The sequence below is a fragment of the Mastigoproctus giganteus genome, chromosome 10 (assembly GCF_048544385.1).
Source record: "Mastigoproctus giganteus isolate SK-2022 chromosome 10, ASM4854438v1, whole genome shotgun sequence".
Classification (NCBI taxonomy): Eukaryota; Metazoa; Arthropoda; class Arachnida; order Uropygi; family Thelyphonidae; genus Mastigoproctus; species Mastigoproctus giganteus.
The window spans coordinates 39,869,328-39,886,410 of NC_143584.1; the positions used below are offsets into that span (position 1 = coordinate 39,869,328).

The 17,083-nt window shown below is 38.2% G+C and overlaps 1 protein-coding gene across 1 annotated transcript in view; it reads left to right on the top strand.

Moving 5' to 3' along the window:
* LOC150078993 (importin-13-like) overlaps positions 1-17,083 on the top strand; it is a 250,429-nt gene that overhangs the window by 173,536 nt on the left and 59,810 nt on the right. The window contains exon 10 of the mRNA XM_090382915.1: positions 15,712-15,850. Within this exon, the coding sequence (XP_090239041.1) occupies positions 15,712-15,850 (139 nt within the window). The remainder of the gene's footprint in view (positions 1-15,711; positions 15,851-17,083) is intronic.

The window sequence follows — 17,083 nt, forward strand, 5'->3', positions numbered from 1 at the left end:
TTGCAATAGTTAATGTAGGCCGTTTACAGGTTGCAGTGCTTTACAAGAAGCAAGTCAAATGCAACCTTACAAGGACTTGTTTCTGACTGCCATATCATTGGCCCTCGTGGGTAGTACAGTTGATAGGATTGCCATCCTCCTCACACCAAGTGGAAAAGACCTGAGTCCTGTTTTTATGGGTCTTTTTCACAATGTGGCTGAGATAATCAGTCTCAGGCGCAACAGAAAATGAACCTCAGAACACGCAATTTACAGACATTATACACGGATCAATATGGCCTTATCATTGATGCCCCTAAAAGCCTACAACAACAGCCACATCAGTGGTCATTTGTTTCTTGCATCCTTTACTCATCTGCTTAAATCTTTTCTGCTGCTCAGCCATGATGTTCTGGCTCTCCAAGTGGTCAACCATCTGCTTGATTATGCAGCTGTTCAGGAACTTTTACATTGTTGGGAAACAGGTTGCTTGCATTTCATTGGGTTCTTGTATCTTGGTCCTTAGCCTTAAAATAAGTGATTCCTACAGTGAGAGCTTCTGGGATTGTCAGGGTGCCTCATCTGGGTGAACTGCTCCACTCTGTGTGTGTAGCTGTACTTCTTGTACCAATAGGTGTGGATGTTATCTATCCCTGGGGTTTCCTATTTGTGGGACTTTGCTGATTGACTGTTTTACTTTTTCTTCCTGGGTCTCCCATTTTGTCATCTCTTGTATATCCTTGGTTTTCTCCTGTTCTTATTTGATCCAGAGGGCATGCCATTATGGCTAACTTTGTTGCTCTGCAGGTTGCCCCAGAACTAATAGAGTTGCTTCTAGTTGGAGGGTCTGTTGGCTGTCTCCTGCTGTCTTATTTTCCTGTAGAAGGCTCTCTGGTTTACATCAAATATCCTGTTGTCTGTTTTCCTCTGGGCAATCTCCCTGTAATGGCAGAGTCTCTTGCTGAGTGCCTGATGTTTCTGCTTGAGGGTGTCAAAGTATTCTTCGGTCCTCTGATTATAGGTCTCGTTTTTGAGGTGGATGTTGTCTTTTTGAGGATGGTCTTCACTCTTCTCATCCACTTCTTACTTCTGTTACCCCATTGGTACTAGGTCAGTTGGCCTATCTTCTGCTGTAGCCTTCTTTCCCAGGCTGGTGGTTCCTTATCTTTGTGTTTGTGTTATATTTGTCTTTGGTTTCTCTTCTGTTCATCCTGGTGTCTGCTACAGCTGCATAGTAAATGACTATGCTGGTGATGTCTAGTGTTACTTCATTGTTGTTGAGGTAATCCTCTATTATTTGCCAAGTGAGGTGGTCTGTGACCTGCCACAGGATTCTGTTAGCTCTCTGCTTTGATACAGTGTGGGTCTTTGTGGGGTCAATTCCCTTGAATTCCGATAGGCCCTTCTTCCACTCTTCTTCTATTCTGGATTTTGCAACCTCATTTGTTTCCACTTCAACTATTACTGCTGTCTTGTCTAGATGATCCTGCCATGCTTCTTTAACTAGTGATTCCATTATTTTCCCTGGAACAGAAATTAAAATAACAGGTCTGTAATTACTTGTCACCTTTTGATCCCTCTTTGTGAATTGGGAATACATTCGCACATCTCCAGTCTCGTGGGGACTTCCTCCAAGTCCAAGGATGCTCTCATAATTATGGCTAAGGGTTTGCTTACTTCCTTTGCCACCTCCTATAATATATCTGGATAGACCCCATCCACCCCACATGCCTTTTTTATGTTTAACTTCAATAATTTTGCCTCCACTTTGCTCTCAGTTATTACAAAATCATTTAACTCCCTGTTAGAGTTTGATAAACATCTGGCCCTCTCCTCCTTAAATAACTCCTCACGTGTGAATGTAGAGGCAAAATACTCATTTTATTTAGCACCTATCTGAGAATGATCATTTATGGTCAAACCATTGATATCAAGTGGACAAATCTGATTCATCCCTTTCCTTTATATAAGTAAAGAGTTTGCTGTTTTTCTTTGCATCCATTGCCAGAGATTTCTCATAATCTGCCTTTGCCTGCCTAACCTCCTTTGTGACTTGATTACAGAGCTTATATATACCATAGGCTTCTGAGTCGCCTGATAATTTATATGCATCCCATGCATTTTTCTTTTCTGCCACAAGTCTCATAAGTTCATCTGAAATCCACTTGGGCCTAAACATCGAACAGCAATTCTTAGTTTGAACAAAAAGCCTGGTAGCTTCCAAGATTACTTCCTTGAATGCTTCCCATTTAGAATTTGCTGTTGGTAACATCATCGATTGATCCCACTGTATTGAACTTAAAAAATCTCCAAGACCACTGTAGTCACCTTTACAAAAGCAAAAACCCTTTACACATTGTACCCAAATTCCAATTCTGCATTCCTTATTCTGTGACACCACATCTCTGATATACCAACAATATCTGCCTTTGTACCCCAGGGGCTCACATCTGGTGAGTATGGGCTTGGAAAACTCAGGGTCCTGAGCTGGATATCATCATTCTTCTCTTTCTTGGTGATTTCTCGCTCTCTCAGGGTAACTTGGAAATTTTTTTTTTTTGGCTGGTGCTGCATAAGCCTCAGGCTTCCTTGCACCATATGACTAATAATAAATGTCTTGAACAGCACTTCAAATTCATCAAATTTATTTACTATACTTCTAGCATTTCTGTACATGCAAGTATACATGCACCTGTTCTTACTCTTAGTTACTCTAACACAGCCCATGTATTTACTTGTTTCATGACTCCCAGTAATTCCTGAAATCCCCAGCAACTTCCTTCCCTGGCTGCTGCTCATTCCAATAGAAACAGTACAAGAATCATTTCCACCTCTGCCTGTGGCTACTGTTATTCTATTAGCCTTTGAATTCCCCAAAGCTAGCAGTTTTCCTACCCACCTAATATTGCCTCTATAGCATCAGCAGATATTCTTGTACCATTTCTATTTAAGGTATCCCGTCCCTATAAAAGCAATCTCTCCTGTTAACATTATTGCCATATGATGGAAGGAAGCAAACTTATAAAGCATCACAAGAAAAAAAAAAAAAAAAAAAAAAACTCTCACGTCACTCTTCCACCCCCCTCCAATAATTTTCTATTTCCTTCTGGGATTTATTCATACTGCCCACCTCCACAACATCCGGTCAAAGTCTGTTGCAGCAGACAACCACCTGCTGGCTGATGGCAAACCTCTTCATTTTATCCTGCAACCATCCTTTCTCAATTTGAATTTATACCCCCTATTGTGAGTAGTCTGAGCAAGAGGAAGAATGCCATCAATATTGAGCTTGTTCACTACATTGAACACTTGAAAAACCTGAATCAGATCATCTCTCACATGCCTAGTCACAAGATGCTGTAGTTTGCAGAACTGAAGCCTATCTTGGTAAGACTGATCCCTTAACCAATCTCATTGTCCTTCTCTGCACCTGTTCTTACAGATCTAAAATAAGGCAGTACTGCAGAAAAGCAACTGCAAAAAACCATTCATCATTTGCATCATGCACATTGGTTAATAGGTTCAAATTTTTATCACAGAAGACCATTCGTGTACCTTTCTGTCCCAAAAATAGAACATTAAGGCTTGGGGAAAACCCAGTGGTAGCAGAAGTCAAATTCCAGGGACTTGTTTTTTCAGAAGAAGCTGACTTTTCTCCACGATATCCATCAGCTAAGGACAAAGCAGTCGAAAGGGGTTAACATTCGTTGTGCCCTTTCTTCAATTTCATGGACTGATGCTTGATCTACCATACTATGCCTCTACCATACTGCTGTAAAATTAACTGATTCCCAGGTTTGTATAGTCTGTGGCATGTATTCTAAGGCTGGTCTAGTAGACAGACCTAGCTCAACTGATGATTCTTTCCTTTGCAACAGATGTAAGCAGTGTACTGATCTCAAATTACAACTTAGTAGTAATTACAACAAAAATTTGAGTCACTGAAGATTCAAGTGCTTGTCCTAGAAACAAATGTAACTGGGAGTTCATCAGCATCTCATTATCTGCTGACTTGCCAAGTAATCCCCCCCCCCCGATTCAGATCGCAGAAAAGAATAAACAAGTGCACCCTGCTGTGGTCAAAGGGAATCTAGTTTTATTGGGAGACTCTATTGTTAAGAAAACAGGTAACATTTTTTTGTCATAAAAATAGGTGGTCCAGAACCAGAGTATGTTTACTAGAGCAACAATTGATAATGTTACCAACAGCTCCTGAGATTTTAAGGCAGATAGAGCCTTAATAAATATAGGACTATGCTGAAAAAATGCCAAGAGATTAGCATTAAGAGGCATATGATCCAATAAAGCAAGCTTATACAGCATCAGCCAAAATAAAAATAAAATGAAATAAAAAAATTTCCCATTTCACCCATCCATTCACTCCAAAAGTATGTCCAGTTCTTCCTTGAATTCGTTTAAGTTACCAACTTTCACAACAACTGATGGGAATCAACCAACTGCTGGCTAAAGGCAAATTTCCACACACACACATTCTACAACTGTCTTTCCTCTGTTTATGTCCACTCAGATGTGTAATCGGACTCATCGCATCAGCGTTCAGATTATTCAAACCATTCATGGGCTTCATCGTTATCAGCCATTTTTAATCCACTGCTGGATGAAGGCCTTTCCAGTTACTTCTGTTTTCTGCAAACCCATCCATTTACTGCCCACAAATTCTTGAATTTCATCTTTCTATCTCTGTTGTTGTTGTCTTCCTGGTTTTCTCTTAGTTCCGCTTGGGTACCATTCTCTTATTTTCTTAGTCCATCTGTTGTCATGTCTTTGAGCTATGTGTCCTGCCTGAGTCCATTTCAGTTCTTTAGTTTTGATAAGAATGTCCTTTACTCGTGTTTCCTGCCTAATCTATGTGTTTCTCTTCTTATCCAACGGTCGATTTCCTAATATAATTTGTTCCATCCTTTGCTGTGTAGTTTTCAGCTTCTCTTCCATTCTTTTGGTGAGTACCCAAGTTTCACTTCCATAAACCATGGTGGGGAGTATATGTTGGTTCATTATTTTACATTATAGACAAATTGGAATATTGGTACTCAGTATGTGACTATATTTCCTGAATGCTATCCATCTGAAATTTATTCTTCTCTTGACTTCTAGCCATTTATCATTGTTAAAGCTTAATGCACCTTTTTAATTTCTACTCCTTCAATGATTATATCCCTTTGTGTGGCATACTTGTTCATCATTACTTTTTACCATATTCATCTTTAGTCTGAAATCCTTACTAACTCTGCATAACTGATTAATAAAGCTTTCCTCTAATTCTTCGGGATCATGGCTCATGATCACAATGTCAGACAAATTGTAAATGGTTTAGATACTCTCTGTTCACATTGACTCCTTTTTGCAACCAGTCCAATTTTCTGAAAGCTTCAAAGGCAGAAGTAAACAATTTCGGAGATATTATGTGTCTCCTTGTCAAACTCCTTTCTGAATTTTAAATTTGCTACTGTCTTTGTCTAGTCTAGTTAAGGAAGTAGCATACGCATATATTTTCTTCAAAATGAGGATTTCTGATGGGATACCTATGCCTCGTTTTTCCAGTGCCCGAAACATTGACTTATGCTCTGTGGAGTCAAATGCCTTTTTACAATCCACAAATGCCAGGAATATTAGCATTTTATATTCATTTGCTTTCTCCATTAGCTGTGATATTACATGAATGTGATCCATAGTTGAGAATTCTGTCCTAAAGCCAGCTTGCTCTTTCGGTTGATTCTCATCAAGTATTCTTTCTAATCTGTTAGTAATGACCCTTGTGAACAACTTGTAGATGTGGGATAACAAGCTAATTGGTCTATAATTTCCAATTTCTGATTTATTGATAATCTCCTTTCTTATGCAGCAAAACAATTATCATTGCATTATTCCACTCCTTGGGTGTCACACCTTTTCTAATATATTTTGTGAAGAGTCTTGCCAGTTTCTGTGTCATGTCTCTTCCTCCTAATTTTAACAACTCTACAGTAGTTTCATCTTCACCTGAGGCTTTCAGATTCTTCGTATTCTTCAATACATGTTCTACCTCACCAGGAAGGATATCGGGTATGTTGTATGTGTTACTAATTTGCAATCCATCTTCCCCACTGCTGGCATCATTTCTTCGCTCCTTGTATAATTCTCTATAGTAGTCTTCTACTATTTGAATTATGCCTTCTCTCCTATTTATAAATACACCGTTGTTATTCTTCAGTTTCAGTATCATTTGTTTTTCTGTTTTAGTGCTCATGGCTGCTGATTTAAGTCCTTTGTTTTCCATTAATACTTGTTCTATTTTTTGGATATAAGAAAACAAGTATTCTTATATCCTCTCTGAGTCTCTTTCTAATGGCTTTGCATAACTAAGTATACTCAATTTTGTCCTTGTTAGTGTCCTTGTCATCTTCGGTTCATCATGACAAGTGTTTCTTGACAAATGTTTTCTTCTTTGGATTTCTATTTACCTACAGGTTTCTTATGCTTTATCACTTTTAGAAAGCTGTATTCCTTGTCGATATCGTGGTCCTGAAAGGTCTGCGGAAATTCAAACTTGTTCCTAATTTCCAGTACATACTGCATTTTCTCCTCTTCTGTCATCTCAAAGACTGTATTATTTACTCAAGTCAGTTTTTTCCTTTCTTTATGTAAAATGCACAATATAAAGTGTGCATTTTACCATTCTGTGATCATTTCCAACATATATCTTGTTCAAGATGGTAACATCGTTCACAATATATTTCCTGCTAATATATTTTCTGCTAATATATTTTTCGTAATGAAACGCTGGGATCACAGAGGTGAACAGTCGGTGGATTAATTAACATACAACGTTGTGTTCTACAAATATATTAAATAGGCGTAGTAGTGTTCGTTAACTTATTTTTTAAAATTTAACTAGTGATTTTTGTAATTTACAACTCTCCGTTCGTGTTGGTGTTCGCGCTAATATTGTTCTACTTGCCCCCATTGTATAGATCGATACAAAATAATGTAACGTATATCTCGTACTGATAGTGTAAGATGTAACATAAAACTAGAAAGCATAATATGTAGCACTGTATTAGGAATCTGTTAGCTTAGTATAGTATTATCAATTAATAAAATTTGTTAATCTTATTAAATTTCATCATTAATTAAACTGTATTAAACAGAAATCATAACCCAGACTAGAGCTGCGAAGCAAAAATCACAAAGTAGGAGTGCTGTGCCTTGGGAGAGAAACAAAGGGGGCGATTCTCCAATGCATTAGTCTCAAAAAATGTGCGAAGTGTGAAATTTTTTTTGCGGACATTTCGGGATCAGGACATGATCTATCCAAGGAGGATATCTTTGTGTGTGTGCTAGCTGCCTAAAGTACCAAAAAATTAGGAACCAACTCAGCATTCTGATGTGCATCTATGAAAGTTTGAGGTGTAGGGTAGATGTCCTTGAATAAATTAATATGAAGGGCCCGTCAAGCTTTCGGCGCCTCCGTAGCCAGGTGTGCAAGAGCAGCAGTGCATTGCACACGCTTCTTGATTAGACTGAGGTTCGAGCCCATGACCACCAAATACGGAAGATGCGGAGAGGTCAGGGAATGACCACCGCATATCCCCAGAGCAATATGGCCTTTCCAGTTTCCATCTGGAGACTAGGCACATGTAAGGTGATCTGGGAGACTAGGCACATGTGAGTGAGGTGTATAAGGCGTAGAATATGTTGTGCAAGCTCAATGCTGATGGGATTCTTCCTCTTGCTCAGATGAAGAACCTGAGCGTGCATAGATTCAAACTGAGGAAAGACATTTGTAGAAATTTGCCTTTGGCCAGCCCATAGTTGATCTGTAACATACTTCCATCTCTTGTTGTGGAAGTTAATAGCTTAAATAAATTTAAGGTTGATCTGGATACTGCCCTTCATGGACTAATGTTATTACTGGTGTACCCCAGGGTTCGGTGTTGGGCCCTTTGTTTTGTATATTTATCAGTGATATTGATGAAGGTATATCAAACTTAATGTCAAAGTTTGCTGATGATACGAAGGTTGGGAGGGTTGTTAATAACAGTAAATACAGTATGCTGTTGTAACAGGATCTGGAAAAGTTGGGCAGATGGGCTGAGAAGTGGCAACTGAAGTTTAACATTGACAAATGCAAAGTACTGTGTATAGTAGTAGTAACCCCAGAGAAATTTACCAACTGAGTGGTGTTACACTCAGGGTAGTTGTTGTTGTTATTTGGTTTTTAGGAGCATTAGCAACTAAGGCCGTATTGCTCCGGGGATATGTGGTGGTTATTCCCTGGCCTTTCTGCATCCTCCGTATTTGGTAGTCACGGGCTCGAACCCCGGTCTAATCAAGAAGCGTGTGCTACGCACTGCTGGTCCTGCCCACCTGGCTACGGAAACGCCACTCAGGGTAGTGGAGAATGAAAGAGACCTGGGGGTAATTGTGCAGTCAGATGTGAGGTTTTCTGACAGTGCAAGCAGGCTGTTAGAGAATGTAATGGGGTCTTGTCATTGATACACAAGAATTTTCCAAACAGGGATAAGGAGGTAATTATCCAATTGTATAAGGGAATGGTCATGCCACACCTTGAGTACTGTGTACAGGTCTGGAAGCCTCATTTTAGGAAGGATGTAGGGTTGCTAGAATAAGTACAGAGAAGCTCAACAAGATTAGTGAATGGAACAAAGGGTTGGTCTTACTAAGAAAGGCTTAAGTTCTGCAAGTTGCAGCATGTGGAGACCAGGCACCTTCGAGGCAATCTGATTGAGGTGTATATGGCCTTGAATGGATTGAGTAGGCTTAGTACTGATGGCATTCTTCCTCTTGCTCAGGTTATAAACCTGAGGGGGCATAAACTGAAATTTAGGAAAGACAATTGGAGTAGGATAGATGTGCAGAAGCTTGCCTTTAGCCAGCTGGTAGTTGATTGCTGGAATAAACTTCCATCTGTTATTGCCAAAGTTGATAGCTTAAATAAATTCAAGGTAGAACTAGACAAACAATTTGGAGTGAATAGATAAGTGAAATGGAAGTGTTTTTTTTTTTTTTTTTTTCTTGCTGACGCTGCATAAGCTTCCTTTCTTGCATCATATGCCTCTTCTAATGCTAGTGTGGATGAAGTCAATATCAATAGTTTTTAATAAATTTGGGCTCTTCCATGTCCACTTTCTGTTCACCCTTTTTTTTTGAAAAAAGTCTGTATTACTGACATTCCTCTAGGTTCTGAAAATTCCAGAAGTCTTTCACCTATTTCAGTTCTTTCATCAATTCCAGATTTTTTGATACTTTCCCTTTCTGTGTTAGTTTGTCTCTTTCCAACCTTAGCGCCTCCATAGCCAGGTGGGAAAGAGCAGCAGTGCGTAGCATACGCTTCTTGATTAGATTGGGGGTTCGAGCCCATCACCACCAAATATGGAGAATGCGGAAAGGTCAGGGAATGACCACCGATATTCCCGGAGCAATATGGCCTTAGTTGCTAATGCTCCTAAAAACCAAAATAACAAACAAACATTTCCAACCTTAGCATCGAAGTTCCCCATAATGATGGTGTAGTAAGTTTTCTGTTCGTCTAGAAGTCTTTTGATTTTGGTGTACATTTCTTCAACCTGTTCATCGTCATGGCTCGATGTTGATTCATATATCATTATAACCTTTAGCTTTTACCTCTTAGATATCCTGAGTAGTAGTCTTGACACCCTTGATGATGTACTTTTGAATTCCAAAATGTTGTTTTAATTATCTTTATGGAGCAGAAAGCTAACTTCACCTTCACTGTTTCCATTGGTGTACAGCAGATTTCCACATGATAATCTGTAAGTGATTCATTTCTTCTTCTTGTTTCAGCCAAGCCAGTGATATTCCAATTCACATTTTCTAATTCTTTTCCAGCTCTAATGTAAATAGCTTCACTGATGAGCAAACTTGTGTTGTAACAGGCCATGTTCAGTTTCCATGCATGGCAGCCTGGTCATACTCGGAGATTCTTCACATCCTCTGCTTCCATTGTGATCCTCTTGCTGCCGTAAGAAGTAGAGTGAAAGCTGCTGGGGACTGAGGGCCATTTGTTTCGTTGTGTTGTCATATTTAATGAATTACTGAAGGGTTTGGTCTTTTTCTCTTTGCGCTGGCCAGGCATCGTGAAGAGAACCACTACACGTTCGTTGCCACCAGAGTCACATAACAGGTCTTACCAATGAATAAGTGTGCATGAGTGGATTTTAGGGAGGCAGGGGAAAGAGATTGGGTTTGAGGGTAGCCTTAGGCAGATTGATAAGAGGGATTGCCATGGTCAGATTCTGTTCCCGCTGGGGGGGTATGCAATCCCGGAAAGGGGACAGTTACCTTGAGCGCTTGAAAAAGAAATCCAGAGTTAGTTTCTTTGCAAGCTGCCTCTTCTCACATAACTCATAGTAGCAACCAAGTTGTCTGCTTTGGGTAGGTAACACAGTGGTATCATCACCGTCCTCCCCACACCAGGTGGAAAAGACCCTGGTTCGAATCTCGTTGATGATGTGAGGAACTTTAATGAGCTTTTTTCACTCCGTGCCTGAGGCAAATTTCTGGGCTTCTATTTGTATCATCTTAGTAGATTTCATTTTTACAGTGGTTTAAAACCCAATCCAAAATAACTGCTTCTACTGCCGGCCGCTTTGCCTCGTACACATCTTTTCACCTTATTTATTGAAGTTAAAATATCTTTTTGTTGATGCCAAATTCTAATCATTTTCTCGGTTTGTTGGGGGCCCGAAATGATTTGAAGCTGCTCTATTGCCATGTACCGAGTGATTATAAAATAAGTTTCCCCATTCAGGAGACTGTAGTGTCAATGTGGTTAGAGTTAGCACTGTGAAAATTGGCGATGTCATTTAGGGTGTGGGGAAACGATTTGTAGAAGAAAAAAATTCAGTTCAAATTTCCACCACCAGGGGGAAATGGCACTGCACATATGTAAAATTTGTCATTTACTTCAAGACACGCTGCTTACGCAAATGACATCCTGTTAGATAAAAGCAGAAAGGCCAACGCCACCATCAATAACCATTATGGCTCTTACAAAAAAGGAATGTGCTCTGTCGGTAAAACTGTTCTACCAGAATAATAGTAATGCTAATGCAACACTACATGAGTATCAGAAACTTAAAAGTTTGCATAAAGGACCTTTTACGTCAGTGAGGCTTCAAAAACTAATAAAGAAATTTGAAGCAACCTAGGAGTTAGGTGTAATTCCAGGCAGGAGACACGATCACATATCGGAACGGAGGTAGTGGATGAAGTGGCTGTTGCAATGGTCAGAATGTGAAACACTACCACTCAGTAGTGCCAGAGGTGTGAAGAGACTTGAACCTTCCTTGGTCTACTGTACATAAAGTGCTTCGAATAATTTTACACTGGTTCCCTTACGAGATTCACGTAGTGCAAGAACTAAAGTCTTGTGATTGGCAACAACGAATACATGGGCTTGAATGATCTTGTGGTCTGATGAGGCACATTTCACTCTTCATGGGGCTGTAAATGAACAAAACTGCCAAATATGAGGAACTTCTTGTCCATCTGCTGTTCATGAAAGCACTAAAAATTCCATACGTTACAGTATGGTGTGGATTCACAGCAGAGTTTATAATCGGACCATTTTTCTTTGAAGAGTCTAAACCCTCACAGTCCCGTAAGGTGTATGGTAACTAGTGCATGGTACTTTGCTCTTCTATGAGATCACATTATTCCCGCTCTGCAAGAAAGGCGATGCTTGGGGACCGTAGTGTGCATGCAAGATGGTGACCCTCCCCACGTTGGTCGACAAGTAAAGGAACTACTCTGTTCATCATTCGGAAATTATCGCAATATTCCTAGAGACTTTCCGCAGTTGTGGCCAGCCCGATCATCAGCTCTCTCAATCCCTGTGATATTTCAAGTGAAGGAAAGCACATAGAACAATATCTGTAAATTTCTAAGTTCTGATGTTAAAATGTAATCCTAAGTTAAGTATTCCATCTCATGTTTACCGTGCCAATTTCTCCCCTGGTGGTGGTGGAAATTTCAATTATTTTTCTTCTACAAATCGCCTTCTTAAAATGAGGCCTCCAGGCCTGTATACAGTACTCAAGGTGTGGCCTGACCATTGCCTTATACAAGGTGATAATCACTTCCTTATCCCTGCTAGAAAAATTCCTGCACGTCATTGTCAAGACACTATGAGCTACTCTTGCAGACCGCCTGCACTCACTGCTCAGAACACTTCATATCTGCCTGCACAATTACCCCCAGGTCCTTTTCGTTCTCTACTACTATCAGTGTAGTACCACAGAGTTGATACGTAACTCTGGGGTTACTGCTTCCCATATGTAGTACTTTACATTTGCCAATGTAGTAAAGGGATGGTTGAGTGGGAGAAGACAGAGAGTGGTAATCAATGGACACTGCTCATCGTGGACTAATGTTATTAGTGGAGTCCCTCAGGGTTCAGTGTTGGGTCCATTATTGTTTTCTGTATTTATAAATGATATTGATGATGGTATATCAAGTTTATTGTCTAAGTTTGCAGACGATACAAAGGTTGGCAGGGTTGTTAAGTACACTAACGACACCACACTGCTGAACAGGATCTGGAAAGGTTGAGCATGGGCTGAGAGGTGGCAAATGTAGTTTTAACGTTGATAAATGTAAAGTACTACATATGGGAAACAGCAACCCCAGAGCAACATATCACCTCTGTGGTACTACACTGACAGTGGTAGAGAATGAAAAGGACCTGGGGGTAATTGTGCAGGCAGATATGCAGTGCAGATGGGCTGCAAGAGTTGCTCATGGTATCTATTGTCTTGTCAATGATATGCAGGAATTTTTCTAGCAGGGATAAGGAGGTGATTATTTCCTTGTATAAGGCAATGGTCAGACCACACCTTGAGTACTGTATACAGGTCCGGAGGCCTCATTTCAAGAAGGATGTAGAGCTGCTGGAACGGGTACAGAGAAGGGAAACAAGATTATTGAATGGAACAAAGGGTTGCTCTTACGAAGAAAGGCTTAGGTTTTGCAAATTACAGTGTCTGGAGACTAGGCAATGGCGAGGTGATCTGATAGAGGTGTATAAAGCCTTGAAGGGTTGGGCATGCTCAATGCCGATGGGATTCTTCCTCTTGCTCAGAATAGTCACCTGAGAGGGCATAAATTCAGATTGAGGAAAGACAGATGTAGGATAGATGTGCGGAAATTTGCCTTTAGCCAGCGGGTAGTTGGTTGGTGGGACAGACTTCCATCCTTTGTTGTGGAAGTTGATAGCCTAAATAAATTTAAGGCTCAGCTGGATGAACGAACGGAAGGGTGAAATGCGAGGGTTTTTTTTTTTTTTTTTTGGCTGATGCTGCATAAGCTTTTTCTTGCATCATATGCCTCTACTAATGCTAAATTCTCTATAAAGGGCCATCGTAAATCTTAACATTCATCCTATATTTCAAAAATATGTTCTGCATCATAGTTTGCTTCTACTAGATAAAATGAACAGAGTACATGGTGTTAAACAACAAGTAAGATAATGTATGCAGTGTGTACCCAGGTTTGTTTATTTATTTTATTTTTTTTTTCTTAAAACTGGAGAAAAATCAAGAAAAACTGAACTGCTCATAATAAAAATGTGATTAATAGAAATGAAAAGTAAATAGTTATCTCCTTATCAATGAATTGCTAAGATAATGACTTTGTAGAAACTTAATAAAATCCTATCAAATTATATTCTATTAACCATTTAGTTTAATTATGACTGTATAATATTCTTAAATCTCCTCCTGTATTATTTTTTTTTGTTTTAAGTTTTAAACATGCACAGACTGTATATAGCTAACAGTGCTATGTTAAAATTACATTTAATCTATGAATTACTTTTTTCTGTACAAATAGCATGGAAAAAAAGAAATAATAATTTCTATATAGTTGAGCATTGAAAATCTGAACTCCAGTAATCTGAATGAGCCAACATTTATTTAATTTTTTTATGCTGGTGCCATAAAATAATTACAATAATTACGGTTATTGTGATCGAGTTTTCAGATTGAATTTTGATTCTATTAAACGGCAATTCTAATAAGTGAAAATCAGAAAAATATTCCACAGGTTAACAAAATAAAAATAAACTTACGTTTACATACATAGCTTAATCAATACATGTACAGTACTAACTGAACAAAAACACCTTGTAATCTGTTATTCTGTACACTTTATAACCTGATATTTCATACACTTCATAATCCGATATGGTTTCCCAATTATTCCGAATGTCAAGAAGTATCGCAAACAAGAATTCAAAATGGGCAAGGTCTTGCTTATCCCAGACAATGTGCCATCACATCCTTCATTGGAAACATTAAACAAAATGGACTACTGATTCAAGGTCATGTTTTTTACATCAAACGTTACTGCACTCCTCTAACTGATGGACCTGAGAGTCATCAAAAAGCTGAAGAAAATCTACAAAAAACAAGTCTTGTGTCATTTACTTTTTAGCAGGGAGCAACAAAGAAAACACCATATCTATTTTGAAAAAAAGCTCAGTCTCCAGGACAGCTGCTACATGTTAGCTGAAGTGTGGGAATCACTCACTTCTCAGAATTTTAAAAATGCTAGGCAAAAAACTGTCGCCTATTGCAGAAGAAACTGTAGGAAATTAGCAGAATTGAACTGAAGGAGATGAGCTTCAAATACTGAATGAAATGATCAACTTGTTTCAGCCAGTCCCTGGGTTTGAGGATTAAGATGGAAATTTTTTTAACAATTTTTGCATTTTTTTGATTTTTGCATTTTCCATCCATGCCTTTACGTGGATGGAAAATGATAGCGATGCTACAGAGTTTCCTGTTTTAAACGAAAACGAAATTGTGAATGTAAAAAAACTGTGACTCCTGAAAATGATACGGACAACGATGAAGAAAATGACATCGACACTGGGCCTACGCATGCTGAGGCATTTGGTGCTCTAGAGACTGCAATGGATTGGTACGAGCAACAAACTGAATGCTGGCCAACCCCACTACTCTTGCTGAAAAGAGCGAGAGAGCAAAGAAACGAAGTTCAAAAATGGTGCAGCAAAAAATAAGTTTTTATTTCCATTAAAGTCTATAAATATTATTATTGTGGCTGAAAGTTTCATTTGTTTTGTTGTTACCTATGAATAAAAATACAACTTAGCGATTTTATTTCTAAGCTTACTAAGCCTATTTTTAGTTTCCAGAACAGTGTTTTTGATAAGTTCAAAAATCCAAACAAATCGTAAGTCCAAACTATCCCTGGTCCCAATTTTTTTGGATTATTGATGATCTACTGTATTTCTATTTGCCTGATTTTAATGATTTGGTTTGGCTCTACAAACATTTTTAACTGGCCCAAATACCAAATCATGAAAATCCATCCACTGGGAGTCTCTCTGTTAGCGGACAGGTGGAGGAACATGGTGAAGTCAATAAGTGGGGGGGAGAGAGAGAGTGTGAGTGTGCAAACACACCTAAAAATGCATTTTAAATATGGATGCATGCTGTCTAATTTTGTTAAACCACCTATAACACATATGTATACATAAGAGATAATATGGATCTCTTGATTAATGATATTTTATTTGGTAACACTAAAGTATATTTTATCTTTCCACTTAAAGAAGTTAAGGCATTAATTGACTTCTCATTAATAGGTGAATGACATATTTAATGCTTATGTTGCTTTAAGGTTGAACCTTTTTCCTTATAATTGTTTGAAAAATTTTCCATTTAGGATGACATTGTATCATCAGACTCCAGTAAATTTGAAACTTATCTAATGCTGTTTCATCCTTTATTTCATTCTTTGGTGGATACTTATCTGTTAAAGGTGAGATATCCTGCTGATGAAGTCTATAAGCAGTGGAACACTGGTAAGCATAATTTTTAGTTTTAAGGGGGAAAAAAAAATTTCAATTATAGCTGTTTGGTTTTCGATGTGTTTTTCGGAATGACACACTCAGCAACCGAATCTGAGAAGGGCACCATTTTATTGTCTGTTATTCAGTCTGTTTACAGCATATGATAGTGTAAACATGTTATTAAACTTTTATATGCATTCGCAAGTGAAAAAAAAGGCTATGTTTCATTTTTCGGAGATTTTTCAGTGGAGGTCTGGAACCTAACCCACCATATGAGTGAGCACTACTGTATACTTTTGGAAATACTGAAATTCTTATTTTATTTACATCATATGAAAAATCATTTCATACTTTCTACATGCTTCACTGTAGATAATCCCCTGCCAAAACTATTAGGTGTTGTAAATTTTGTTTAATAGTTACATTTATTTTAGTATATAATGAAATGTAAATATTTCATTAAAAGTCCTACAATCTCTGAAATCATGATATTGTGAAATATTGGTTATCAATGTTAGCATCAGAATATTTTACATAATTTAAAATATTTTAACAATAAACAAAGAAAAGTATTGCTAATGAATCAGCAGAAACTGCTTTTGCTTACTGTCTGATGGTGAAACCCAAAATTTGAAGTATTTTTAGTGACCCCCACCCTGCATTTTGCTACTTTGCATGCCATGGTCTTGAGTATGGCCATATCCTCTGCATCCTACCAGTTATACATACTAGTTCTCTTAAGAGCAGCACCATAACTGCTTTTGAGGTGCTATAACAGTAAATAGTGTTTTGCAGTTGCTACTATTGTTTTCTAATTGATATGAGAAAGTTTGATGTTCAGGATTCTGTTATACAAGGCTGATGACAGTAAATTTTACTCTTGTATGATATGGTCTTGTAATGATGCATACACTGCGATATTGTGTTCAGTTCATTTAAAGTCTAAAAATACTGTTTCAAGTGATGCAACATTAGCCACTCTCTGTACTACAGTCTGCTATTTCTATTTGTGGTCAAGAGAAATAGATTACATAACTTCACCTTTTTTATATTTTCTATAATATGAATATATAATACTAACCAGTGGCAAAATTCATGGTTTTTAAAAATTGTATGGAAAATTTTTTTAAAAACTGAATCATAAAAATATTGGGATTCAATTTTTAAAAAATTGTTAAATCATTAGTAATGACAACCACAAATGAGAGTAGGAAAATCAACAACTTTTGATTTCAAAAACAATTA